The sequence below is a fragment of the Gavia stellata genome, chromosome Z (genome assembly GCF_030936135.1).
Source record: "Gavia stellata isolate bGavSte3 chromosome Z, bGavSte3.hap2, whole genome shotgun sequence".
Classification (NCBI taxonomy): Eukaryota; Metazoa; Chordata; class Aves; order Gaviiformes; family Gaviidae; genus Gavia; species Gavia stellata.
The window spans coordinates 68,901,592-68,928,199 of NC_082637.1; the positions used below are offsets into that span (position 1 = coordinate 68,901,592).

Here is a 26,608-nt window from a genome sequence, read left to right on the forward strand (position 1 = left end):
CAGGCTATTGATTCCAGTGCTGTCATTACTTGTGGAAAGTTTTGCTAACACATAACCTCCATCCCCTTTGCTACAGTTCTATATTCGCTGCTTCTTGTTCTACCCATAGCAGACAATGGGCAGAGCAACAAGGAAGGGCATTTATTCCCATCCTCCTTTTTAGTTGTGTACTGAAATACAGGTGTCTTGTCTTTGTCACTTGCCTTTTTTTTTTTTGGGGGGGGGGGGGGGCGGTAAGTAACTTCTTCTCAGCGTTTTCTTATGGCTTTGCACTTGTGCACTTTTGTGTTTCATTGTTTAATACATTTCTAGGTATGCTGTCCATATACACAGCTGAGAAGAAAAATGTAAAGATTGTCTTCTACTGCATGTCCATAGAGATATCTATCTGCATGCATACGCAGACACATGTATATGGCCAGGCCACAGCTTTTTACATTGCAAAACCCCTGAGTTGGTCCCTATTCTGCAGTTTTTCAAGGTTCTACAGATATCTGTACACCATGTACATGTACGTTTATGTTTACATCTATACAGGAAGGAGGATAAACTCCTCTCGGGCCTCTTCCCTTCCAGACCCACATGACATTATTTTGTCTTTTCTTGGAGCAGTATTGCTGACTGACAAAAGAGATATGTAAAAGCTAGTCCTGTGTTCTAACAGCCTCAGGATTTCTTATCAGTTTCCCAAATATACCCAGAATAATTATTTTCCTTCCTCCTGTACACTGCTTGCCAGTAAGCACACTGGCAAAAACACCTAGCAGTTAGAGTGGGAAAGGAAGTGGCTGTGCAGATGTCAAAGACAAAGAGTAACATTTTCTTCAGGAAACAGATGGCTTGAGCTAGTATTTATAGCTGTCCATATATGTTAGAAAAAAGCAGTCCATTTTGCAAAATCTGGAGTATCTGGAAAACTGATGATGCATTATTAAATGTGTGCAAGGAGGATGGATGGTGGATGCTGCCTATGTAGCACCCCTTCTTTATTTAGAAGAGGTTGTGCTGCATATTATGAACCTACCTGATTTTTCCTGGCTGCAGTCTCTGATACTTGGGTCAAAGTTACATATTGACTGGTCAATATAACAAAGAAAAGATTGGTACAGATAGTGGGCAGTATGTCTGGTGTATGCAAGAAGGTGATATGGCAGTGATATTGTGCAGAGGCAGAGGATGAACTGCAGATTATCTAGTGCTTGGGCTTTTTCACTTGGGCAATTTATACTTAACATAGTTCTGTGTTTGACAGACATTTTGGTTACAGGGCATGTGCTGTACTGACTTCCCATGCATAATTGTCTACTTACTTGCAACCTTAAAATGCTGTTTATAAACAGAGAAACAAGGTTATACAAAAGCTAATTATGTAACAGGCTATACTTGGGTACAATTGATGTACAGTTAGAAAGACATTTCTGAACTTACAATAGGAAATACAATATAATTTGAGAAATTATTCCTATTATGTTTTGAGAAACCATGTCATGACAGGCAGTTAAGCCTTGCAGTTTGATGCTACAAATGCAGGGACTACATTTTTCACAGACCTTCTTGTCAAATTTTCATCAAGTAAGTTTTTAAAAGGCTAAGAAATATTTCAAGGGTACTAGGACCTGAATCTTAGTCTACAAGCAGACAAGAGTTGTCTCACCATGAGATCCATTCACACAACCATTAATTCATACCTAGCATACGATGTGCTGACATTTTTACTTTACTTTTAACTGTATTGCATGGCCATATTCTGACATTGCTGTAACGTTAGGTGATGAAGCATGCTACAAATCAGCTCTCAGAGAACACGTTTCTGAGGCAATTACCATTTTATTATAAATAAGTGGATGTTGGAGTAGTTTTTTTACTGTTACGCTGTCAATTGTATTTTGTTATGCCATTGAACTTACATCAGCTTGATGTTACGAAAAGGTTTCTGAATGACAATTACAGTGAAATTAATATTAAATCTAAACTGTTTGTCTAACTTGTCTCCTTCATCTCCTTCATACACCAACTATGATGACTAGTTATTTTATTCATTAGTAACCTAGTAAACCAATGTATTTGAGCTCTAATATGGAGACTGAAAGGCGAATAAATGAAATATTACTAAAATGCTGCTCTACTAATGCAGGACAAAGCATAGCCCACCATCCTGCTGATGAAATAAAGTACCATACTTGGAGTTTTGATACTGCATGTATCCACATGCTGCCTATCTCGAATACCTGAAACAAACAAATGAATCAGCCAACCATGAAAAAGACAAGGCTCCTAGCAAATGATTTTCATTCTTCAAAACAGGAGAGCCAGAGAATACATGAAATTGGGAATTCACTACTGCTCTCCAACACCCTATTTATCACCTTTGGATACAGGACAAACACAGAGAGGTCTTGTTCTGGCATCTTTGGGGGTGACAGGACATGAAAAGCCCTTCTTTGTATCTGTCTGTGGTGTCCACAGGTATAGTTTTACTAGGACACGGACTGGTTCACTAACAAATTACTTCACTACCTTCTTTTGATCAGAAATTTCCAAGTGGGCATGGGAGGACTTTTTCTGCCAAGGGTTGAAATAGAAGGGGGTTTGTGCTCCTGTTAAAAGCTTCGGCTAACTGATATTTTCTGAAGATGTTTCCTGGAAAAAACCTGATCATCTCTTCTGCCTCTGGGAAATGCTTATGCTTTACTGACAGAAGCCTGATTTAGACTTATGGCAGGAGGGATCTGCTGGAGGATTATAAACCAAAGAGAAGGAGTTATGGCACCTGGATTCTATAGCTACCAAGGATTCAAATATGCAGAGCACACGCTTCAGCCAGCTGAAGATCTCAGAATCAGCATTTCTTTAATAGGCATGACATCAGTGTACCACGTGTAGGCTTTGGGGCCCTAGGTAGGAAAGAAACTACAGATTAGGAACAATAAAATCAGCAGTTTATACAACATGAGTTCACCTTCTCCAGAGATAAAATCCTCCAGACGCTACTTTTCATGCTTACATCAAGTTGGCCTCTCTTTTGCAGTAGCTAGCCCTGAAATGGCTTTCTGCCCCAATGGGCTCAGGAATCGTGGACAGCCATATGAACAGCACGTGTAGCATTCACTCGAAACACCCAACCCTCCCCAGCTGTATTCAATTATCCAATTACGTGGGATGGGAGTCTTCGACACAACATCAAGTACCTAGCTGATGTCCTTAACCACAGACCCTGAACATCTTCTGGCATCCCAATCCTATCTCATTTAGTAATCTCTATTGCCCTACAATACTTGCATAATTTGATTCACCATGTGCTGTATGAGAATATACTCTGTAGAAATTGCTACCCTGCAGAGAGCTGGTGACTCTTAAATCCTATCTCCAGAACAGGCAATTTCTTTCTTCCAGGATTTGACAAGACTTACACCTTGGTCTGTTTCAAATCCTTTCACAGAAGTTCAGTTTTATCCCCTGCTTCAGCTAGATACTACAGACCGCTATGGCTGACTTTACACATCTCCAGTCAGTCAAGATCACTCAGCAGGACTGCTGCTTCTGCCATTCACATGACCATAGTTAACACTCTTCACACTCTCAAAAATGCAAATTGCCAATTTGTTTTAAGCTCATCTACCAGACATATGATCTCTCCTTCTTATGCTCTCTTTCAGTATTCTGGCATTTGCAGCACATGTGTCTCTTCTCACTTTGCATTCAGATTTTTCATATGTACACAGACGACAGGAGGCCCAGTTAGAGGTATGTTCCTGGCTGACAGATATTTTTGGAGGTTTGGTTGTTTTTTTAAACAACACAGCTCAGGTCAGCTAGAGTGCTAGGTTTATTACTTTAGCTGAAAAATCAAAGTGTTGCCAAGTGACAGATAAGAACTGTGGAAAGAAAATCAGAATTTCATTTCTGTAAGTACACGCTTTTATTATTTCTATTTGTGGGATTTTTTTCTGGTCTCTCAGTTGGCTCCATTTTATCCAGTAGTACTCTGTGCTTATCCAAAGCCTATAAGCAGGCATTCAGTCATCTTGGTCTATGGCAGTTGTATGGCCAAATGTGACATCACTCTGAAGAGTGACCCGAAGAAAGACATTTATCTCACTTAATTAAAGGCATCCAACTACTAAGTATGTCTTCCAAGAGCTCTACTACCTCAGCTTCACCCTGTAGTAAGTAGGAATGGACTGGTACTCCTATAAATGAGATATCTATAGTAGGTAGGATGAATCACATTCAGGAAGTCCTTCTTCCTTCCCACTGACCAGAAAGGAAGCCCAATGGTCAAGATGAACACAGCAAAAAAGAGGCAAGAAAAACTGCATAGAAAGCAACTTCATTGTACTTAATCAAAATCCTCCTGAGCGTCCACATGATTTACTTACTAGTTCTGCAATTGCAGGAATTTAATTTGTGTAATCTCATAATTTTTTATGTCCCTGCCCACTGCAGGGAGGTTGGAACTAGATGACCTTTGAAGGTCCCTTCCAACCCAAACCACGCTATGATTGTGAAAAAAAATTTCTTTGGCAAACATCCTATGACTTCCCTATGTTCTATTAGAACAGTCAGTAAAATAAATCCTCATGTATTTGGATCTTTCTCATCAAACCGTAGCAGTCTTCAAATGGAAATAGATCAATGTAACCAAAATAAAGCAAATATATACATAGATGTTTGATATACCTAAATGTGTCAAGTAAAAATTGCTTAGCAGTGTGGATTTGGATGTTGTGCTGTATGACACATTTGCAGAATGTACTCATAGTTTACCAGAAACAAAGTGAATTCAGTAAGTGATTGCATTTTCTCTGAAAGTTTCAAAGAATATTCAATAAAAGGATCATGACAGCTTTGAGAGAATATGGACAAGGTTTTAGCAGATTACTCGGTAATTTGAACAGAGCTGAGCACTTTGCCAGTGTTTGGCAAGTAACAACAAATGGTAATTTAAAATTGCATTTATGCTTTCTTTTTATTTCTACACATTTTAAAGCTGAAAAGGGACCACTAAACAGTAAAGCGATTCTTGACTCAACTGACTGAACTGAAATCCTGGTACTGGACATTGTCTCATTATCAAATGAACACCAAAAAGACCAATAAACCACTTAAAGCTCAAAAGAAAAAACAGTGAATTATGAGAAGTATCTGCACTCAGTGTGTCCTATTAACACCATCTTTATTTTGTTTTTACAAAAAATAGAAATAACAACAGACAAAACATACTAAAAAAAAATTAATGCTTTTGCCTTGGTCTCACTGAGGAGCTGAGCAGGCAGAGTCCTGGCTGAAACTTTGACAGTATATGCTGTTGACAAAGGGAAATAAAGATATATGACAATATATCCATGCAAGACACAAAGTACAAAATGTGTTCTGTGGCCCAACAAACATTTTGGAGGTTGCCTGTGTCATAACAATTTTCAAATTGTTACTTTTGCTCACCCATGCCTTTACACAGCACAGCTTACAAACAAGTTACATATACACATATATCATAAAAAAGTTTGTATATGGTCTAACTGCTACAAATTAAGGCATCCTAACAGCTGCTGTTTTGCTGGTGAGGGGTATGTCTCATATTAGTGTTTCAAAAGGATATATTTCAGGTATTTCAAACAAAGTGAGACATCATGAGATGTGGTTTAGAGGAAGAATTCCTGCAGCTCTGGCTCTTCAGTACTCTTTTGACTGTCGGATTTCCGGCTTTTCCTATTGATGTCTTCACGCCTGGAAAGAAAAAGAAGAAAATTACTCATGCTAACACTAACAATATACAGGGATTTGTCTTGTGTTTGTTTGCTCTGTTTTATTCCTTTTGCAAGTATTGAACTCTGAATCTTTCTCTCTGGGCTTATTTCTCTAGACACATACTACACAAAATACTTTTTAATACTGTGGATTTTTACTGACTTTCTTGTAGCTCCTGTTCTGAAATCAAAATTGGAAACCAATGGGACAATGAAGAGCTTTTTAAGTCACGGCATTAATTAGTACACTGTCATAATGTTCTAGTAACAATGGAGAGAATGTCCAAAAATTCCTCGTCCTTTAGGGAAAAGTACTATAGCGATAAAAAGACCCACTACAACAAACATTAGACATATACTGTTTGTTTCTGACTCCATATGTAAAGGAGTCATCTAGTTCCCATTAATAATCATCAGACAGAAATAAACACTTTCAGAAGGTGATTCATTGGACTTACTTTATGTGTCCGCTTAAGTAGAAGACAGTGGCAAAGGCCATAGGAAAAATGGGAAGCAGTAATTCTCTTTCTGACAAGGGGCCTGTATCTCTTGACAAGGGGCCTGTATCTCTTTTAACATCGTAATTCAGGTAAAATCTCAATTCAAAACATTAAGATTTTATTACATACACAGATAAGGATAATTTCTCTACAGTGTGTCTTCATTTCCACACTAGGTAAACTTAAATTTAAAAAAATAATCCAAAAATTTATGTGTAGTGTGTGAGACTCAAATGATAGATTGCCAATTAAAGTAGAGAAATTAAGTATTTGTAACACTCAGCTTCTTCACTTCCTTTCTTATGTCCTTGTTTTGAATTCCCAGTATGTTTCCCCTCTCTTCAATTAACCTTACAGCTGAAGGACTTTTGATTAAGCATCCAGCCCACAGCAACTCAGGTTAAAAGGCTCATTTTTATTTATTACTGCTGAACAGTAAAACTGCTACCATACACTCAAGACTAGCTGGTATGTTGCTGCAAAGGACAGATAGTAGCGGGAGGTTAAAAACCCACAGCAAAGGGCAAGCGTATGTGTATAAAATGTTTGTCTTAAACTCACATATTTGTCAGCCTGATTCTTGTTAACCAGAATAGCTTTATTCCAGTCTACAATTACCACAAAGAACCAAATATCCCCAAGAGACTGATCCTTAGGATGCTTAGATAACCTTGTGGCTACTTCAGGATTTAACAGAAGTTGACCTTCTCAGGGACCACAGTTGTGGGTCCTAATAAGAGGGCATGAGGGATCATTTTATTTTAAAATCCTCTTTATTCATCTAAATTACTGTTGCCATATACCCAAAGCAAGAGCAAAAGACACAGAATTGAGCTAGGGGAGGTAGAATTTGTAGGACTGAGTTTGAGGAGGTAAGAGAGGAGCACTTTTTGCCATAACTACTTTTTGGCACTTAACATGCATTGCTGTTATCAACAGTATGTTTAGCATTAACCATGCAGTTTTATTAAAGGATGCTTTCCAAGACTAAAATAATTTGCCTCAATTAACTGCTGCAATAGCTTAGACTTGCAGTGCTGAAAGACCCTGTGGGTGAGTCCCCCATGCAGATACTCACTAGGCACTCCAAAGACCCCATTTTGCAGCTCTACAGTTGCACCGTGACCTCAAAGAGGACCATTTTTAGCTAATTCAGATGACTCTAGGTGACAATGCTGAACAGACATGCCTTTTACAACTGTGCCTGCTGACCCGAAGGAAACATATTACCAATATTACTAATTACTAACCAAATTTCTATTATGTTCTGGTGCCTGTGTCACCACAGAAATACTAAACATCCCCCCATGTACAGGCATTAATGCATGATCATAACAGTTCACAACAGAACAACTGTAAAATGTCTGGGACAAGGCCTAAATTACTTTCATATTGATTTTATACTGTACTAGTTTGAATCGTAACCATTTTATTAGACATACAGATAAGCACCCTTTTTCTAGAGTATATATTTGAAGCTGTAATTTATCCAGCACTAGGTCTGGCAGTGGGTTATCTGTTAGGTTAGATCCACTTACTATTTTACAAGCATGACCAGTTTACTATTTGGCAGAAACCTGATGGTAGGTTCTGCTGATTGCCCCGACATATGAAGCAATTTTTGCTGTTGATAGCTGCAGCTAACACAGGGTTTTGTATTGGTGAGTTAGTGCTTACTTTAATGTACTGCAGATCTCAGATGATTTAAAGTGTGGGAAAGAACTGTTCACTGGCATACGTGTAAGAAGGAAAAAACTACAAGCATTTGCTTAGAGTCGTAATATGCAAGAAACTAGCCAACCCTTCCAAAAAGGGAAGAAATATCCCAACCCATCCTGCACATCCGAAATTTACTCTAGGGCCTTAAGAAAAGTAGGGTGTATCAAATTTTAACAGGAGACTAGAGAATTTATTACAATCCTCTACAATTAAGCTGTGACCAATTTGAAAAAGTAAACTACAAACCCGTGACATACTTGGGTATTTTGAACGAAAAAATAAAACAAATGGTTGGACTTGATGATCTTACAGGTCTTTTCCAACCTTAGTGATTCCGTGATTTGAAATAGAAGCTGAAGAAAAAGAAGCTGGAAACTGGTGGACAGGAATGTCATCTGACTGAAGGTAGATTTTGTATAATGACTTCAGATTTCAGAAGATGCTAATAAAATCCGCTATATAAGGGTCTAGAGTTAAAACAGGTTTTGGACTGTGTCCAGAAATATAACTCCCCAATATAACAATCTACAAAGGTTCAAACCACCAAAGACTGCACTGTTTTCCAGAAAGGTTCTTTTTCAAAATGGTAATTACACCGTCTCCCTGGACCATCCAGGGAAAATTCAGACAGTGTCCAGTGCTTGTAGTGCACGTGATAGTGATGTTCTCCTATTATTTAAATTCCACAGGCTACAGGGCAGCACGCAGTGGACTAACGACAGGCACCCATTTTGCCATTCCAAAATCACAAGACATGCTAAAAGGCATCACAAAGGCTGGCTTAGAAGTTCTGAGAGCCTTCAGAGGTCTGCATTCCGATTTCTGAAAAGCACAATATAACTTCCATTCTTATGTGATTTTCGGAAATCTCATGCCAGAGACTCTGGCACACAATCTGCCCACTTCTGTCCTAATCTGTGGGTACAATAACAACCTCCTCAAGCTGTGCCCCTCGTGCACCCTGGTCCTTGTGTCCTACTCTCCGGTTTTCCATGTGCCCATTGCCATGGGGGCAGCTACAGGACATGGTGCCTGGATCAGCAGTGCCTGGAGAGACAGCCGGTTCAGGCCCAACCTTCACCCTCCCAGCAGGTGACTCTGCAGCTCTGCAGTGGAAGATGGACCTTCCCTGTCTCTCCTTGCTTCTGGGGAAATGCCATGCTGCCAGAGATTTCTCACAAGAGCTTTTACACAAGGTAATACTGAATTACAACAACTGGCTACATCCGGGAGACAGCCCTAACATAAGGATGAGATTAATGGTTTTGTATTACTCCACGGTCTAGACAGGCAGCTGGGTGTTTTGACTGGAGGCTGCCCGCTGGTGCTCCCTCAAACTGCTGCTGTGCAGTCAGTTTTCTGCACTGGAATTTCCCTCTTTGTTTTCAGGAGAGAATGAAACCTCTTGGAAACCTTACAGTTCTGTTTCCGGTTTCACATACACTGTGCCAATGACTTCAGATCAAGATTCCCATTTCCATTACAGAAATTGAATTTTTAAGTATGGGAAGGTCCTGGCATTAGAAAACAAGTGAACAAAAAAAATTATTAGAAAAGAGTAACTTGAAAGTAACTTAGCGTCCCGAACTGCAGAATGACTAATTTATAATTTGCCCAGAAGTATCTTCAAATGTATAATTTTGGTGTGAATAGCAATCATTTCCAGGCCCAATGAAAGGATTTGCATCTCAGTTTAACAGAAAAAAATTATCATCACAAGAATTTGTGAGTGTAAGAGTTGAATAAAAATGACAGGTAATTTTTACAAAGCATTTGCTTATAAAATAAACACACATTTTGTCAAATGTTGTTTTTCCCAACATGTCTTTATGGACCTCGAGGGACTGGTCTCTATCTGCCTGAATAGTCCTGATGGAACACGTCTAAATTAAGGAGTTTGAAACAGTCAGATTTACTTCAAAGTCTGAGGGAGAGTAAGAAAAATGTGTGAAAATAGGAGAACACTAGACTTAAAGTAGAGCATTATGCCTCATGTTCTCTGTACTCTCCATTTAGAGATAAACTGTGGTCTTTTTGCTCTCCTCATGAGAGGAAATTTAATTTCCATTCTCATCTGGTACTTGACTTTCATTCAACAGAGGCTGAATACTCAGCCAAAGTGCAGTGCACTCCCTGGTGGATTTATGAGTATGAATACTTTCTATACTTGCTTGGAACTGAAATGCTGTAGCCAGTTCAATGGTGACATCAGCAGAAATCCATCATAAATTTCTGCTTTTCTAGGAATTTAGATGTTCATCTGTTCATCTATTTCCCTTCTTGTGCATCATTTCAGTTATGAATAACGTTAGCAAACACATGCAATTTGAGAAAACAAAGCAACAGAGATGCTAAACATCACCATGCATAAGCACATACCAAGCATAGTTACACAGAAGTCCTTCATTCAACATGCTAGAGGAAAGACTGGTGTAGCTGAAGTAAGGACCCTAAGGAAGTACAACATCATATCAGTTAAAAACGTGCACCGAGCTTACCACATGCATAACATGGAAGTCTACCAAAACGTGCAGTGAAATAGCCACAATAAAATTTTACCAGGTTTCTTTTTGAGTTAGTAAATGAGGCCGAATCTGTTACCTCTTTGAGATGTATACTGTGGTCCCTTGGGTTGATATGAAAACGTATTCTTTCCACAATTTCCGCGTTGGCAACAATGACATGCAAATATGGCCTTTTTACAGACAACATGCATTTTACAGATAAAGCATCAATACTGTTAGAATTACCTCATCCAACTCTTCAAATTTCTTAGGGAACTATGAAAACTGCTCATGACCTTGCAATCTATCAGAACATATTTGAAGACGGACTGTCTTTTCCTCTGTCACTATAAAATCTGAATATTTCGAAAAAAATTGCCATTGTTTTATGAAATTACTTCTATGTTAAATCTGCTGTTCGACTAGACAGTGCATGTCTTTAAAGGCTCAAATCAGTAGTTCATACTGTGGTTCTGAGTAAACGTTAATAAATGCAATCCCACTTCAGTTTAGCCTATTAGGTCTCCTTTGAATTTTTCATTTAATTTCAAATTCTGCTATAGCACTACTGTTCTAGCAGTACCCATTAATATGGACTGCTCACTGTTTCCCGGTTCTCTCTTTCCACTGTTTCTTTTCCGTACTTAATTTTGCCTCCTCTATGCCTAAGATTTTCCTGTGTTTTTCTCCATTACCTTGTCATACATTTTACAGTATATAATTCACTATTCCTTCTCCTCTTCTTGGCCTGCTTTCTGTTCTTTTTCTTCATCTTGAAATTATTCTGTCGCCTCATGTCTTTCCATCCACCCTTTCCCTCCCACCCTGTATTTCACAGAGGATTAAATCATCTACCATTCCCTCTCACTCAAATCTTTATTGTATCTCCAGATGCTCGCGCTTCTCTCTGCTCCACAAACACACTGCGCTCACAGTATTTCCTCCCTCTGTCTCTTTCATTCAATACCTCTTCCTTTCCCTTGGAAGATACATTTTCTCAAAGTATTTTCTCCTTTCTTTCAAACAAGAGAGCCAGCCTCCTAACTGGAGACACCCCTCTTTCTGTTGGGATCCCAGAAGGGGCACTCTGTTGATCACAGAGAGAGGATGATCTGGATCCAGTACATTTTGCTACAGACCAACCATATGCTCTGCCACAAGAATACTCTGTGCTATGAGGAGAAGATAGGCAAAGAAGTCTGGGTACTGACAGCTCCAACACCTAGGGGATGGCTGTAGCTCCCACAGAAGCAGGAAGGACCATTTCTGCTATTTTTCCTCTTTGTATTATACCACTTATTTTTATCCTCATCCGTCTTGGCTATAGGACAGGACAGGGCTAGTCCTTCAACTATTTACTCCTCAGAAATCCCATGGATTCAAGTGTGACATTCTCATTGTATGACTTGTCACTCAGAGCAACATCAAACATCATTTCCAGGTGAATCACATCTCTGTGGAAAGCTTTCAACACAGAACATGTGAACCACGTGCACTAAGAATACAGACTCTACACAAGCAATACCTGCCACTCCTTGGAAAAGCCTTCCAAAATTAAAACAGTGGATGGGCTTTCTACAGGTCAAATACAGTAAAGTATTTGTGTGCATCCTTTTGCTATAGAAAGGCAGGAAGAAGGAGCTGTCAAACTTATTCATTACTTAAAGAGACAAGAGTGAAAAAGGCCCTTCCTCCTTTCAGTGCACTCACTGGCTTGTTTCTTCCTTTTGTGAGAGCTGCTGGACTTCCCTTGCTGTCTGCTGTCTTCCTTCCTAATGAGGTAAAAGGCAGCGTTGATGAGGTTTTGATCAGGTTTGCTGTTTGACAGTTGTTGTTGTTGTTATTTTGGTTGCCACTCAGTGTCTCCATTATGGACCGAAAGGTTCCAAAAGGCCTTTTCAGCTGGTCCCCCACTGGCTCCCCAGAGCTGGGTGGAGCCCGCACGAGTCCTTTGCCCCGGTCTTTATCCTTGTCCTCATTTAGTTCTGACTCGGCTAGCTCCACCTGCACCACAGGCTCCTCGAAAGTTACTCGGAGTTTCAAATTTTGGGAGGTTCTGCGCTTTGAAGATGGAGACTTCAGAGCACTCTTGGGGCTGGTGGCAACCTTTTGAGCAGCGGCACTGTCTGTGCTGGATGGAGAGTTGTCTCCACAGAACTGGCTCTGAGGTACGGTACCGGACTGACATGGGGCTTCATTATCCGGATCGCTGCTCTCTGAAGTAGGGGAAGGACTGTGGCCGTCCACAGACTTAGAGACCCTGATACCAAAAGGGAAGCGGCGTCCTGCTGCGGAAGTGTGTTTCTTAATCATCAGGTGCAAACTCTCCGTGCTCTCCACACTCTCCACGATGGGCTGAGGCCTTGGTTTGTCAGTTCTTTTCACAGGGGTGTTCTTGTGGTCCTCACAATTAGCTGAGTCTGTGTCAGACTCACTGAGCGACCTCTGCATCAGTTGCCTCAGTCTGGCTAACTTCAGCTCCCTTTTCTCTGGCAAAATCTTCTTCACGTTCTTGGAGGATGCATGAGCATCCTGAAATTCCAAAGTCAGCTTTTCCTGCATGCAGACGTTTTCAGAGATTTCCTTCCCCAACAACTGGCGCAATATTTTATCTGAGTCCTCATCTTTTATCTTGGCTCGAGTGTGACTAGAAGTTCCCAAGCTGCCAAGAATCTGAATCCCGTCTTGGGTGTTCAATTTACTTTTTGGTGGAGACAATTCATCTGCTTCAGATGGTTTCCACTGGGGTTTGCCAGAAGCAGGAGATGATGGTGAGCTTAAAGGAAAAAAGAGGAGGAAATACCACAGCCAAATTAATGCACGTATAAAATGTGAAACTGCCATTTCCAGTGTACGTGTCTGTCTCAGTTTATTGTTACTTATCCTCTTTCATTGCTACTCACATGGAATTCATTACTATGATGCCACAGTGAAGATTACATAGAGAAGGATGTAACCCTGCTTCCACTCCTAATTAGGATTTGAGCCTCTTCACTTTGTCTTACAAAGAAAAATCCTTAAAATCAAAACTTAGAATGGTTATTTCAGTGCCAAAGACGACTTTCTGAGGAAAACGTTAGAGAAACTACTGTTTCCTATTTGTGGGAGTTGATGTTCTAAAAGCGAAAAAACCCCGCAAGGCCAAATGCCTACTATCCAAGTCACATCATAACACAAAAGTAGCTTAGTCTAAATACTGAGAACACTCTCCGCATAGCCATGATTTCATAAATCTAAACTTCGTCTGGTATTAATAACAGCCATTTAAAGTCAGGGCCATTTGCACTCAAAACCTTTTCAGATATGAAATACTGAAAAGCATGAGAAAGCGAGGAAACAGCAATCTGAAGTAAGTCTGATTTGCAAAGAACATAAATTACAGACACCATTTCTTTCCCTGTGACATATGCTAGAGCTCATAATACTCCACGTTCTTATTTTAAACCACTTTTCCTCTAAGCAAGGGTAAGGTGATAAAATTAAGGTTAGTGTGAGGTAGTGAGTTCATAAATTTCCTTTCTTTTCTCACAAGCAACTTCCACGCTGATGAGTCCATAGATTTCACAGTGTACAAAATCCACATGCCTATACTAGCCACTTCATCTTCAATTCATTTTGCGCTTTTTCTCCTGTGGCAAACCGAAACAGACACTGAACAATATACATGTATCGACAATAGGCATTCCTAGTAAAAGGGATAGGTTCTCTTAGATCTGCTACTCATTCCTTGGATGATGATAATAGCCACAAGTGAGTCCTAGCTAGAAGGAAAAGTAGTAGCCAACAATGAAATAAAATTTTAAATAATAGAGTATAATTTTCAGACTTGCTCACTTAACTAAAAAGATGTTGAAACCTACCCTTTTACAGGAGTAACAAATGATGAGACATCTGCTCGTACCTGATCTTATCTGATACTGAAAGTAAAACAGTCCTACTGTTCTCCACTACTCAGATGCGAGACCACTTGGAAAGACCAAATGAGCTGGAAGAGAGCATGTGGTCCCATTGTCCCTGTTGAGCTGGCAGACAGGGAAGACAAAGACCATGATTGTGAAAAAAAGGACAAAACAACTCTTTCCAGTGTGGTTTTCTACTTCAGCAGGAGTTTGGAGTTTACAGCCCTTTCCTTAGCTGAAGTTCCTTTACACAAATGCATCTCCAATCGCAATGTAAATATTTGCACTTGTCTGAAACACTGACACATGAAATTCAGGGACATGGAGCACTTGTCCAAAAACAGTCACTGATCCTACGAGTTCATACTTGATGACCCAAAGCTCTGACCATCACACAGAAGCTTTTATGCTGGCTTTATACTTTAACATATATGTAGTTCCCTAACAACTCTGAAACAAGGAGAAGCGCTGTATATGTCTTCCAGAGAGAAAACTGAATTAGGAGGTAATGATAAACTGAGTCCTATTTGCATGTGAGTTACTTAACTCCTTTCAAAGTCTTCAGATTGCTATCAGAGAAAAGTTGTGTGCTTGCTTGACATCCGTGCTTCACACAGAAAGTCTATGGCAGAAGTCAGAGGTATGTTAGCAGACTCCAGATACAGTCCTCTCTCTTTACCTTCTTCTTCTTTAATGTTACTCTATTTGTGTCTATTTCTAGGACCTCTGACAGGATATGTAAACAATACATAAAACTCTGGAGTTTTGACTTTTTATGCAAGCTACTGCAGGCAAAAGATTTAACGAGCGCAAGGAGTCTTACTAATCTGAAAGAAGGTTTTGTTGGTAATTGGCTTTATGAATTACTGCTGGCAGTAATGTACAGTGGACCACTACAAGGTCAAACTTCACAACTTTCCTGGGGGTTTCTAGGATCCTCTGCTATTCATCTAATACAAAATATATTCTATTCCACTGTAAATCTGATTTTCATTCTGTTGGGAAACGGGGACTATTCATTTCATACCCAAAACTTCCAATATTTAGACAACATTACAAATGCTGTCAAATTCTAGAAGCTCAGCTTCAAGTCCACGAGGTAAAAAAAACACTTTACTTTACAGAACACATCTACTACATAGACAGGTCACAGCGTCTCCTGATAACCAATGTACCATGAAACTGTGCAAATCCAGGCTGCAGCACAATTCCAGTCACCTTACCTTGGGGATGTGGGCAGTGACTTCCCCTCTGACCGCTGGACTTCTAAAAGCTGCTGCAGTTGGTTCTGTAAAGTCACACGTTCCACTGTCTGCCTGCAAGAAAATGTAAGACTGTTTACCTTGAATTGTAAAACTGTCAGCATTAGTAAGCTACAGGATAACTGATACTGCCCATTCAACTTGGTACTCAAAAAGGAAGTCCTCTTCTCCTATACTTTATATAGTAAATAAAAAGAGAAATTATAAATAATAGCAGAAACAGAGAGTTTGTACTTGTCTCTGAATCGCTGTGGATATTTTGTGATTACTGTACAAAACCAGCTGAGAGACGCTTACTTGTCAGAGATTATTTATTATACTTCATATAAGGACAAGTGTGGGATCATAAGCAGCAGTTCACAGGAACTGAGTGACTCGCAGAAAATAGTAGTCCAGGAGCATAGATATGGCAGAGTAAACTTAGGGCCACTTGGTTCTTACTTGTTTGTGTAAAGGAAAAGGAAAGGTACCAATTAAGAAGTCACTTCCTACATTTGGTGGATGGCTTTTACTCAGCTAAATGATAGCTCAGACAACTGCTCTCTCCTTTTCTGTCTGCAAACGAACTCAGAGAGGAGTCTTTGCCCACTGGGAAGGGCTGGTCCAATCTTCTTCAGTGTCAGGGTGGAACTAAGTATGACCACTGTGTATTCAGGGAAGTAGGAAAAAACACATCTGCCTGCTGCGCAACCTTACCAAAGGTCCTACCTGTGCTCTGCACCCACCTTATACTCAGTAGTGCTGTACCTAGTGCAGTCTATCACTTTCAGTGTGGTGGTGTGATCTACACTGCTTTGTTAATAACTTTAGAGACCAACGTTTAAAAAATCGTAATAGTAGATATAAATCGTTAGCAATATGAAAGCGACATTCGTACTAGAAACTCCATTTACCATAGAATTGTAATCACAATCTCTGTTGTCCTGCCACACATTTATTTCCATAGGAAGGACTCAGTTGTACAAGATAACCTGCAAACCTTCAAGTAGTTCTACGAAAATGAAGGAATAGATCAACTTGCCACAAAAAGTTCTTCTCCCTCTCCCTGCTCCCATCCAATTTAGACCTTCCATTCTAACAACAAAACATCCCTGTAGCTTCTCGACCATCACAGATAACATTCAATCTTGTTTAGTGACCTGTAAGTTTCAGTGCCTCTATACACTGCACAGACAAAATTATTGGGAAACTAATAGAAAACAAGAAACCTACAGCTTTTTGTTACTGTACATACGCTATCTTTCGCCTGGAATACAAATGGTACATTTGGTTTTATTCCCTGGTCCTGATCAAATGACCAAGTGAAAATGACTTTTTATCTGCTTCTCCCAGGCTCTGCTTCTGTTGCTGTAGAAGTAATATGTTTTTAGTACTTTCATTCTTATTGGATCTGCAGAACTAATGCAGTTCTCTGCCAGTGAGCTGGACTCTTTCCTAGCTCGCATGCCATCAGCAGAAGAGTTAGCTGAGTTCCAAATGCAGTCTTTATAACTGGCAATGTCAAAGCCAGAAAGAATCCAGATGACTTTTTAGACTAGGGCTTGTACATGCAGGGCTGGCAGAAAACAAACATTTTACTTTTAATGTATCAGAGTGGATCTGAAAAGTGCTACAGAAATAAAGGTGGGATCTTGACATACTGCCTTGCCATCACATTTTACAATACAACCATCCTTTCTTCCTTTAATTTTCCATCTTCCTTCCTCTTGCCTACACGCTTCCTTAGACTATTTTAAAATTACTCCTACCATCTGTCAACATTGGCTTATATTGCAACTCCCCAGATACTCTCTTTTAAGAGCCAGGGAAATTTTCATTTGAGATTAGATTGTGATGCAATTTATCTGTTTTATTTGCCTTTTACGCTTCCTTCAACCTCTACTTCTAAATATCTAAATAATGTAGTTAACAGCTGCTTATGCTTTTAGCTTTAATGGAAATTTCTGCCACCTCTTCTGCTGAGTTTATTTTCTCATTCCACTTAAACATTTTATTGTGCTAAAAGAATTAAAATTTCCTCCATTTTCACAGTTTAACTAGTTAGTAAATAGTTCGCAGAATGCATACATCTTGCCAGCACTATCCCTAAAGATATATAACATACACATACATATCTAAGATAACATTGAAAACAAGGGATCACCACATCTTGGAATAGCAATATTGCTAAATATTAAACCAAGACTGATTTAGGAGACAAAATCACTGTAGCTTCAGGGGTAAGAGGGTCTACTTGCTTTATAATATTTAATGCCCAAATTCTGAGGGTCAATGACAATGTTCACAGTAAGTAATATGTAAGTACCCTTCTGTGTTTACTAAGACAACTGTGGACCCAACTATCTTTTAATGAAATCAGGGAGCTCAGTAACTGAACACGGAACAGGTTGAGGCACTGGGCTCTGCTGAAGTATCTTTCATAGCATGTTGCCTTACTTGTCTGTTTTGTTTCAAATAAAACAAGAATGGCCACTCTACAAAGCAGAAAATAAAACAGCTTAACTAAGTAAAAAAGAAATTAATATTGTAAATTTTATACTGGGTTTCTTACTATACATCTATATAACACTTACTACCACAAAAAAACCCAAAAAACCAAACCAGCAACTTGCACACACCTTACCATACCACCACAATAATTTTTTATTTGGCTATTTTTACAGCTATTCCTATGAAGTTTCAGGAAAATCACGGATTTTGTTTACAGAACACAGAAAAGTGGTGGCATTGGAGGACAATCACTTTCTCATCTTCATCTTTTGACTCATGGTTTGCTTTGATCTTTGCCTTGCCGGAGATTTTGGCTTGATAGCATATAAAAAAGATCAGTAAGTGTCTCATTCATTAATTGCTTCGCACATCCAGGTCCATAAACGTAGGACAGTACAACCCATTGGGAATGCAGATGGAACGGTCTGTCATGAAGCAGCGTTGTAAATGAAGTCTAGGGAAGCATTAATTTTATGTCATTAGTTCTGACTTGGTCTCTTCAGGTCAGGAAAGCCCAAACAATACAAGTCATTACTGCTAATGTCATCAGTGCTAGAAACCATGTATTTGTGCAGGTAAGAATTTTCTACACTGGCAACTAAGGTTTTTTTAGACAGATGAAATCAGTGAGGGAATAATTAAGATTGTAAAACCTATGGAGACCTCAGGAAGTAAAATGAAAGACAATATTTTGTACAGACTTTGTGAGAAACTTTTGCGATTGTCCTAAGCATTTTGTTTCGTTCAGAAAGTCCTTCTGGATTGACCACACTTCTATAATTTGCACGAGATGCAAACCAAAGCTTTTCTTTCGAAGCCAGTAACAGCAGTTTTTGTGGGCCACTTTACTTTTCACCTACGGAAAGAATTGCTTGGTTCCTTCCCTCTTTTGGGGAAAAGTCTCAGTTGATCCTCTTGTGAAGATTCGATGGAACATTTGTAGTTACCACTTACTTTCTTCTTTCAAATATAAAGGTTTTTCTCTCTGAATGGAGACTTAGACCCAACTCAAAAGGTTTTGCTATACTCCTCTGTATTTGTCATCTGAGCTGCTTTGGATCAAAGAGCTAAAAGATATGAAGACTCTGGCAAAATGTGATTTTACTGTTTTGGTTTTGTGCCTTCTTTTCAGGAATGGCTCCGAAGAATGTGATGGATTGGGATAATTTCTCTCCAAAACCGCTCTGTGTTGCCTTGATGACTGAAAGCTCATAAAACCAGAATGAAAGACAGTACTTCTTTCTTTGGTTTAGGACCTTTGAAGACAGGTCTTGCTAGGTGCTGGTCTAAGACAGTTTCTGTGCTGCTGTTCTTATTGCACAGTATCCACCATTCCAGCCTTCCTGTGGTTGGGGACATACAGTGTTATCAGAGAGAGGCTCTTATGCCTGGCTAGTAAGGCACCCAGAATAAAAGAAGATTGCATGAGCAGCTCATGTTTACAGCAGCTGAGGGAAGGCTGGGAAGCATGTAAGAGCTTTCTGCGTTGATGTTGACCATTCAAGTCATCTGTCATGATACAATTATAACTTCTTTGTCTCTAGAACAATGTCCATTAACACCAGCAGAAGTAGGTGGAGAAAATATAGGTAAGCCAGCTCAGCTGCCCATGTTGGAGGTATTCCTATATAACAGCAGTTTGAAGTGACTTAGACTGTAAACTGGGCTTCCATCTGTTGCTGTCTGATGCTTTCAGGATCTTCAGAGGTACTGTAGCCAATGAATTCTCCTGCTATGCTAGAGGTAAGGCCCCTTGAGAAGCTGCCCCAGGCATGCACTTCATACCATCCTTGGATTTTTATGCAGGATGGAGCTGCAAAACAGGGCAAGAATCTTCTTCCATCATCCCCTCTGGCTCCTGAGCATGGGCCTCTGAACATGGTCCATTGCTTCTGTCAGAGCCACTCACAACCTGAGGCTTGTAGCCCGAACAGCCATGCAGAAGCTGTTCTTTCAAGCAGAAAATAGAATATTTCACTGCCTCAGTAAAATGCAACAGGGTTGCACAAGAGACTCACATCTCTTTGTAGAAGAGGAAGAAAAGGCTGCTACTGCACTTACTGAAGCTGAAGCTGAAGCCTGAAAAAATAGGCTGCTGAAGGGAAGCAGATTTAACTCCAGCTGAGACAAGCAAAGGAACCCATCAGGAGTCAGATAAGAATCATTTACTTGGAAAAGTGTTAATGCTTTTGTTGGGAAAGTCAGAACTAGACTATTTCTATCGGGGTAAACAGCCTACTGACCGACATAACAAGTCTTTCTTTTCTATATGAGAGGTAAGACTTATATCAAGTACTGGATAAGCACTGAAGAGAACTGAAACATGGAGAATCTGCGGTTGCCGTTTTTACTTCCTGATGTGTGTGGGTTTTTTTCTGCTGAGTTATGGGGAAAATAAATTTTATTATATATTGATTGGAATATCTTTCTTATGAGGAAAGGCTGAGGGACTTGAGTCTTTTTAGTCTGGAGAAGACTGAGGGGGGATCTTATTAATGTTTACAAATACTTAAGGGGTGGGTGCCAGGAGGATGGGGCCAGTCTTTTTTCAGTGGTGCCCAGTGACAGGACAAGAGGTAATGGGCACAAACTTGGTCACAGGAAGTTCCATCTAAACATGAGGAGGAACTTCTTTCCTTTGAGGGTGGCAGAGCACTGGAACAGGCTGCCCAGAGAGGTTGTGCAGTCTCCTTCTCTGGAGATACTCAAAACTCGCCTGGATGCATTCCTGTGCAACCTGCTCTAGGAGAACCTGCTCTGGCGAGGGCAGGGGAGGTTGGATTAGGTGATCTACAGAGGTCCCTTCTAATCCCTATCAGTCTGTGATTCCGTGATTCTATGAGTCAGGTGCTAATGCAGGCTAATCAGGAAATACTCTATGTTCTGTTTTTTTCCTTTATATCAGCTGATATATTTTATTATTTCTCAGCAAATGAACCAACCACAAAACACCTGATACTTCTAAATGTCCAGTGAACAGTGTCAGACTGTACAATTATGAAAACTGTGAAAATTATAATCCTTAGTTCACTTTTTGTATTTGTGAGAGTATAAATGTAAAAGAAGAGTGAAGATATCCCAAAGAGAAAATGCCTTTAGACTACAAAATTTAGAGGAACAAACATAAAAATAAGCATACTTCAAATACAGGAAGGTATTCTGTAAGGACAAAGAGGACTGCTACTACACACTCCTTTTGCTATAAAACCAGTACAAAACAGATACCTGATTATACCAAAAGAGTGAATTAACAATACAGATAATTTTTACCCCTATTTTCAACACATCCAGTTTGAAACTCAAAATTGTATCACTGTAATGGATTGGCCCCAGCTGGCAGCCAAGCACCCACACAGCCAGTCTCTCAGTCCCCCTACCCCTTAGTGGTATGGGGACAGAAAATAGGAAGAACAGAGGCAAAAAAGCTTGTTGGTCAAAATAAAGACAGGGAGATCACTTACCAATTACTGTCATGGGCAAAAGAGAGTCAGCTCAGGGAATTTAACTTAATTCATTGCCAGTTAGCATAAATATTTCATTATCGATTCAGGTATTGGGAAACAAAAAAGGACAGACATTTAAAACACCTATCCTCCCCTTTTCCAGGCTCAACTTCATTCCCAGGTTTATCTGCACTCCAAACGCCTCTTCTCCCCCATTCACTCCCCCTACAGTGAAGTCTGGAGGCTTCACTCCAGACACCTCTCTTCCCCTCTTGTCATCGCTGCAGGTTATACCCAATCTTTTCAGTGAGGCCATGAGTAGCACAGGTCAGGGTTTGTGTGTAGCAGCTTCTCTCTGCTGCTCCTTCTCACTTTTTCCTGTGCTCTAGTGTGGGTCCTTTACAGACTGCAGTCTATTCAGGGAAACACGGGCTCTGGTGTGGGCTTATCCATGGGGTGCAGTCCTTTCAAGGGGTGTACCTTTTCCAGCACGTGTACTCCATGGGTCACAGTCCCTTTGGGGGTGTTCCTGCTCCACCGTGGCGCACCCCCTGCTCCTCTGACCTTGCTGTTACCTCTGTTTGTCACCCTTCTGTTCCCTCATCCTCTCTGGCATTTTCTGTCCTTTCTCAAATATGTTTTCACAGAGGTGCAGGTGCCACCAACTTGGTCGACAGGCTTAGCTGTGTCTTGCAGCGGGTCTGTTGCGGAGCCGGCTGGAACCAGGTGTGTCCAGCAAAGGGCAGCCCCTCACCTCTTCTCACAGAGGCCACCCCTGCAGCTCCCCTGCTTACAGAGTCTTGTAATTTATACCCAGTACAATTAGCCATGTGCTGCTTGCATAAAATGATACGGTCTCCTCTAAACATGGGATTGTCAGAGCCATTTTCATGGCTTGTGGTAGCTGATAAGCTCTTGATCAGGTGTGTAAGTTGGAACAACATTAGGTCAGTGCTGATGGTTTCTAGGAGTGTTATGAGCCTACTGACATGCTAAGTCACAGTAACTGCACCTACAATAAAAGCAAGCAATTGCATACATCCATGTTTCAAAATAACATACTCTTTACAGAATATTTATTAAAAACGATACTAAAATATTAAAACCAGATCCTATGAAGAAAAAACAGAACATAAGATATTTCCTGAGTAGCCATTGTGGGCTTTGGAAACCTTCCAAGTCCAAAAACCACCCCTCCAACTACTATTTCCATTATTCCTCCCAACATCAACATCCAGCACTGTAACTGGAAAGAGCCACTCACTGTATATAAAACCATGCTATGCGAACAGAAATTATGATCAGCAATGATGTGATCCCAAGGTATGCAAAGGGAAAAGGGGCCGTACCGCTTCATGCATACCCTTTTCCACTCCCACTCCCTTCATCTATGTTCACAGCAAACTGCCACAAAGAGAACAGCTGAAAAATTGAGCTGCTAAAGGTGAAGTGGCAAATGCTTGACAGCAGCAAAGAGTGGAGAAATAAGGTAGAAATATGACTTGAAAATATCATATATAAGAAGCAGAAAACAGACACTGCTAATAAATTGAAGACAAAGTAAGGTATTGTTTTAAGAATGATCCCTCTGCTAATAATGAAACACTTACTCCTTCAGCTGCTTAGTTAGCTTGACAACCTGAGAGGCCAATGACATACATGTCTCCACAACCACTAAGTAGCGGGAACACATGGTGTGCCCGTGTCGCTCAGCACTTTGTGAGGGTTTCTCTCCCACGTGGTTTTGCATGGTGACATTTGCTCCATATTCAACCAATGTCTGTAAAAACACAAAAGGAAATATTGACACCTGTAAGTGCAAGTCTCTGCTGTGACTTCTGATCAATGACAAGAACAGCTGGATGCAAAGCACTCCTGAATAAAATGCTTGGAAATGTTGGTCTAAGCCAAAAATTTTTAAAAAATCAGTCACTGACAAGTCTGTATGCAGCTTGAACTCAAAACACATACCTCTAAAATCTATCACTCAGGTGCAAGGATAACACAGAAGAGTGAGCTGTAGTTCAGAAGAACTATAAAAAGACTATATTCTTCCTTCCTCTTCCCTTGCAGTGCTACTCAATTTGTTTTCTATTCATTTATTTGCACAGCATAGCATGACTTGTAGCGTTCATACAGTGAGTGGGACCACCAGATGAAAACAGAGGACTTGCATTTAGGCACCTATTGATTGTCTCCTGAGCGACAGTAATAAACTTTTGCAGATGCACCTGTCTATGCTTTACTGAACATTGTGCTAACTTTGTGCATGGTAGACCTAGAAAAAAAGACACAAGCAAGTGTAATTCAAAGGACATCTTTGCCATATAACGTCAGGGTCCAGGGCAGCATAAACACATTGCTAGCCAGTTTATACAGGGTGGTGATGAGCTGTAAGGGCTCACCAGGTCTGGTATCTGCTGTTCTTGGGATCTCCACACTGCAAGGCATTGCAACACACCCTTAGAATCTCATTTTAGAAATGTCTTTGCTACTATATTTGCTGACTCCTTTTGTGGTTTAGCTCTCAGTTTCCTACCACAGCAGAATCCCTGAGTTTAAAACACTCAATGCAGCAGTCTCAATGCCCTGATTCCTTAGCCAAGTGATGTTTGGATATAAAAGGTGTGGCACATACTCCAACAACTCCTTTAGGTCAGACAGGCACAAATATCTTTTTGCAGAAAGAGATTTGTACAATGACTTTTTCAATCTAGTTGGGGTCTTTCTGTGTTTGGGTTGTTTTTTAATGCTGAAAGAAGTCTAATTGCTTTGCACTTGCTTGGTTACCCCCTATTTTCTTTTAAAGATATACTCAAATATGTGTCAGTTTTTACTCTTTAAGAAAAATAATGGCTTATACTCTGATGTACGCTCCTATGTTACTCACAGCACTAGTGAGGAACCCTAGCTTATTGCTGGACAACTGTCCAGGTTGTGAGCATGACATTTGAATTACCTCTGGGACTTGAATCCAGAGCGTTGTAAGGGCAAAAGAAGTTCTGGCAGGCTGACCTCAAGACACCCAATAACTGAAGCAAGAATTGAGACCAAACCTTCACTCTTTCTGAGCTGTTTGTGATAATCAGTGTTATGTACTATTTGCTTTACTGGAGAGCCTAGAATAAAACCTAAATGTTCTCAGCAATGTTCAGACATACACTGCTCATAGCAGTTGGGAAAAAATTCTGAACAAAACCATAATGCATCCAAAAACTACAGCATCATTAACATTCACAGACACACGCAAAAGAGGAATTGCATGGCTGAGTTCTTGGTTGACTTATCCAAGCAGAACTGGTAAGCCACTGAGGAGGGGAGTGGCCTTGTTGACTCAGAACAGCAGGCACAGAGACCTCTACATCTGCTGACAGAAAAGAGGAATGGTGGTCTGCTGCTCTGCTAAATCTATACAGAAAGGAAGTTTATGAACAGTCTTGCCCTGCATCGCATGTCAATAAATTGGGTATAATTTGACAGTAAAGAAAATCAGGAAGAGAGTTATGACCCTGCAGAAAGCAATCTTACAGTTTGGAACATGTTAGGAGTGTCACCTGCTCATAACTACAGTGAATGAGCGGACTGGGGAATCACTGACAGCTTGTGACCCCTCCATTTTTTGTACAGCTACCTATAATCTCCCTGCCTCCTTTATCACTTATTTCTTTTTACCAGATCATTCACTGTACATTGTTTTAAGTTAGACTATAAGCACACTGGGCAGAGGGCTTGTTTTGTTTCACAGCACAACAAAACATCAACTGCACTTAAGACTGTGAGACGTTAATGAGGTGACATTACTAAAATTGTATATTTTTGTTGTCATTTTTATTTTAATGATTTATTTCTCATGGCTTCACTTCAACACAAAACACTTATTGATTCATGCACTTATCTACAATAAAATAATCTTGAAAATTCTAAGTCATTTATTAAGTTTCATTTTTCATGGGGAAATAAGGGCTATTCCCTTTTTGGTTTAGTTTTATCCATGAAAAAAGCCTGCAGATGTCACCACTCTGTTCAAAATAATCTACTTTCATTTCTCCTTCAAATGCATTGTACATCTTGATGAGACACCGTTGAGTTAGCAACACTAAGCACACACCCTACCACAATGGTGCTCCCCACTAGTAAGTCATAAACATTTCTTCTATCAACTTTTTTGCAACTGATCATAACAATTGTCTACAATAGAATAATAAAAACACTAGATTTAGCACAGATGTGGTGATTTGTTTATTTTATTTTCATAAGAGTTTGTACGGGATCTTTACTGACATCTTTAAAAGAAAGACATGTTCCATCAATGAGAAAATGGAGAGATGGTCATATCCTCCAAATCTATTTGACTGTGTTCTTTTCAAGTCTATTTGTTCAGCTCAACTGTCACCTGTTTTTCTTTTTTTAATTTTGTGAGACTCTCAAACTGGCTTTTATGGAGTTATGTTTTCTCTGTGTCCAGATATATAAATAGACTGCTATAATAAGCAGCTATGCATGCTTAGATTCAACATAACAGTGTGCACAAATATATTTAGCTCTTTGAAGAGGTTAGCTAATGAGAATTGACTAGCTGTATTTCTTTTAGGGTTGAACTAATACAAATCTTGTGTATTTGCAGTGGCCTAAGAGGTGCTGTGGATCAGTTCTTGTGTGGTAACAGGATTAACATGTTTACTGATATATACCTGAGTCCTTAGACTCTGAGAAGTACTACTCCTTCTTAGACATGTTTTCCTCCCCTGCTTGACTTGATCACTTTGATGTCTATTCCTTGCCTTTCTGCCATGTGGTTATTTATTCTTGTATCTATTCTTCTCCAATGACTAATTGTTTCTCAAATACCTTTCTGCAATCTCCTGGAATAATTTTGTTAGTATTTCTTCTCCAGACACCTTCCACTTAAAGTGATGACAACACCAAATATTGAAATGTACTCCTGTGACTAATGGTTCCAGTAACTTTGATGGGCAGAGGGTACATCTGCAATTCAACACAAAGTTGAGACACTTTGCCTAGCCATCCAGTTCAACCCTACAGC

At 39.9% G+C, this 26,608-nt stretch overlaps 1 protein-coding gene across 1 annotated transcript in view; it reads right to left on the minus strand.

The window, feature by feature from the left end:
• Positions 1 to 5,513: 5,513 nt before the first annotated feature.
• The window catches only part of SNCAIP (synuclein alpha interacting protein), a 55,717-nt gene continuing 34,622 nt past the window's right edge, over positions 5,514 to 26,608 (minus strand). The window contains exons 7-11 of the mRNA XM_059833569.1: positions 23,175 to 23,344; positions 15,593 to 15,685; positions 12,181 to 13,246; positions 10,346 to 10,416; positions 5,514 to 5,727 (exon numbers count right to left, since the gene is read on the minus strand). Coding sequence (XP_059689552.1) covers positions 5,643 to 5,727; positions 10,346 to 10,416; positions 12,181 to 13,246; positions 15,593 to 15,685; positions 23,175 to 23,344 — 1,485 coding nt within the window. The 3' untranslated portion in view covers positions 5,514 to 5,642. The remainder of the gene's footprint in view (positions 5,728 to 10,345; positions 10,417 to 12,180; positions 13,247 to 15,592; positions 15,686 to 23,174; positions 23,345 to 26,608) is intronic.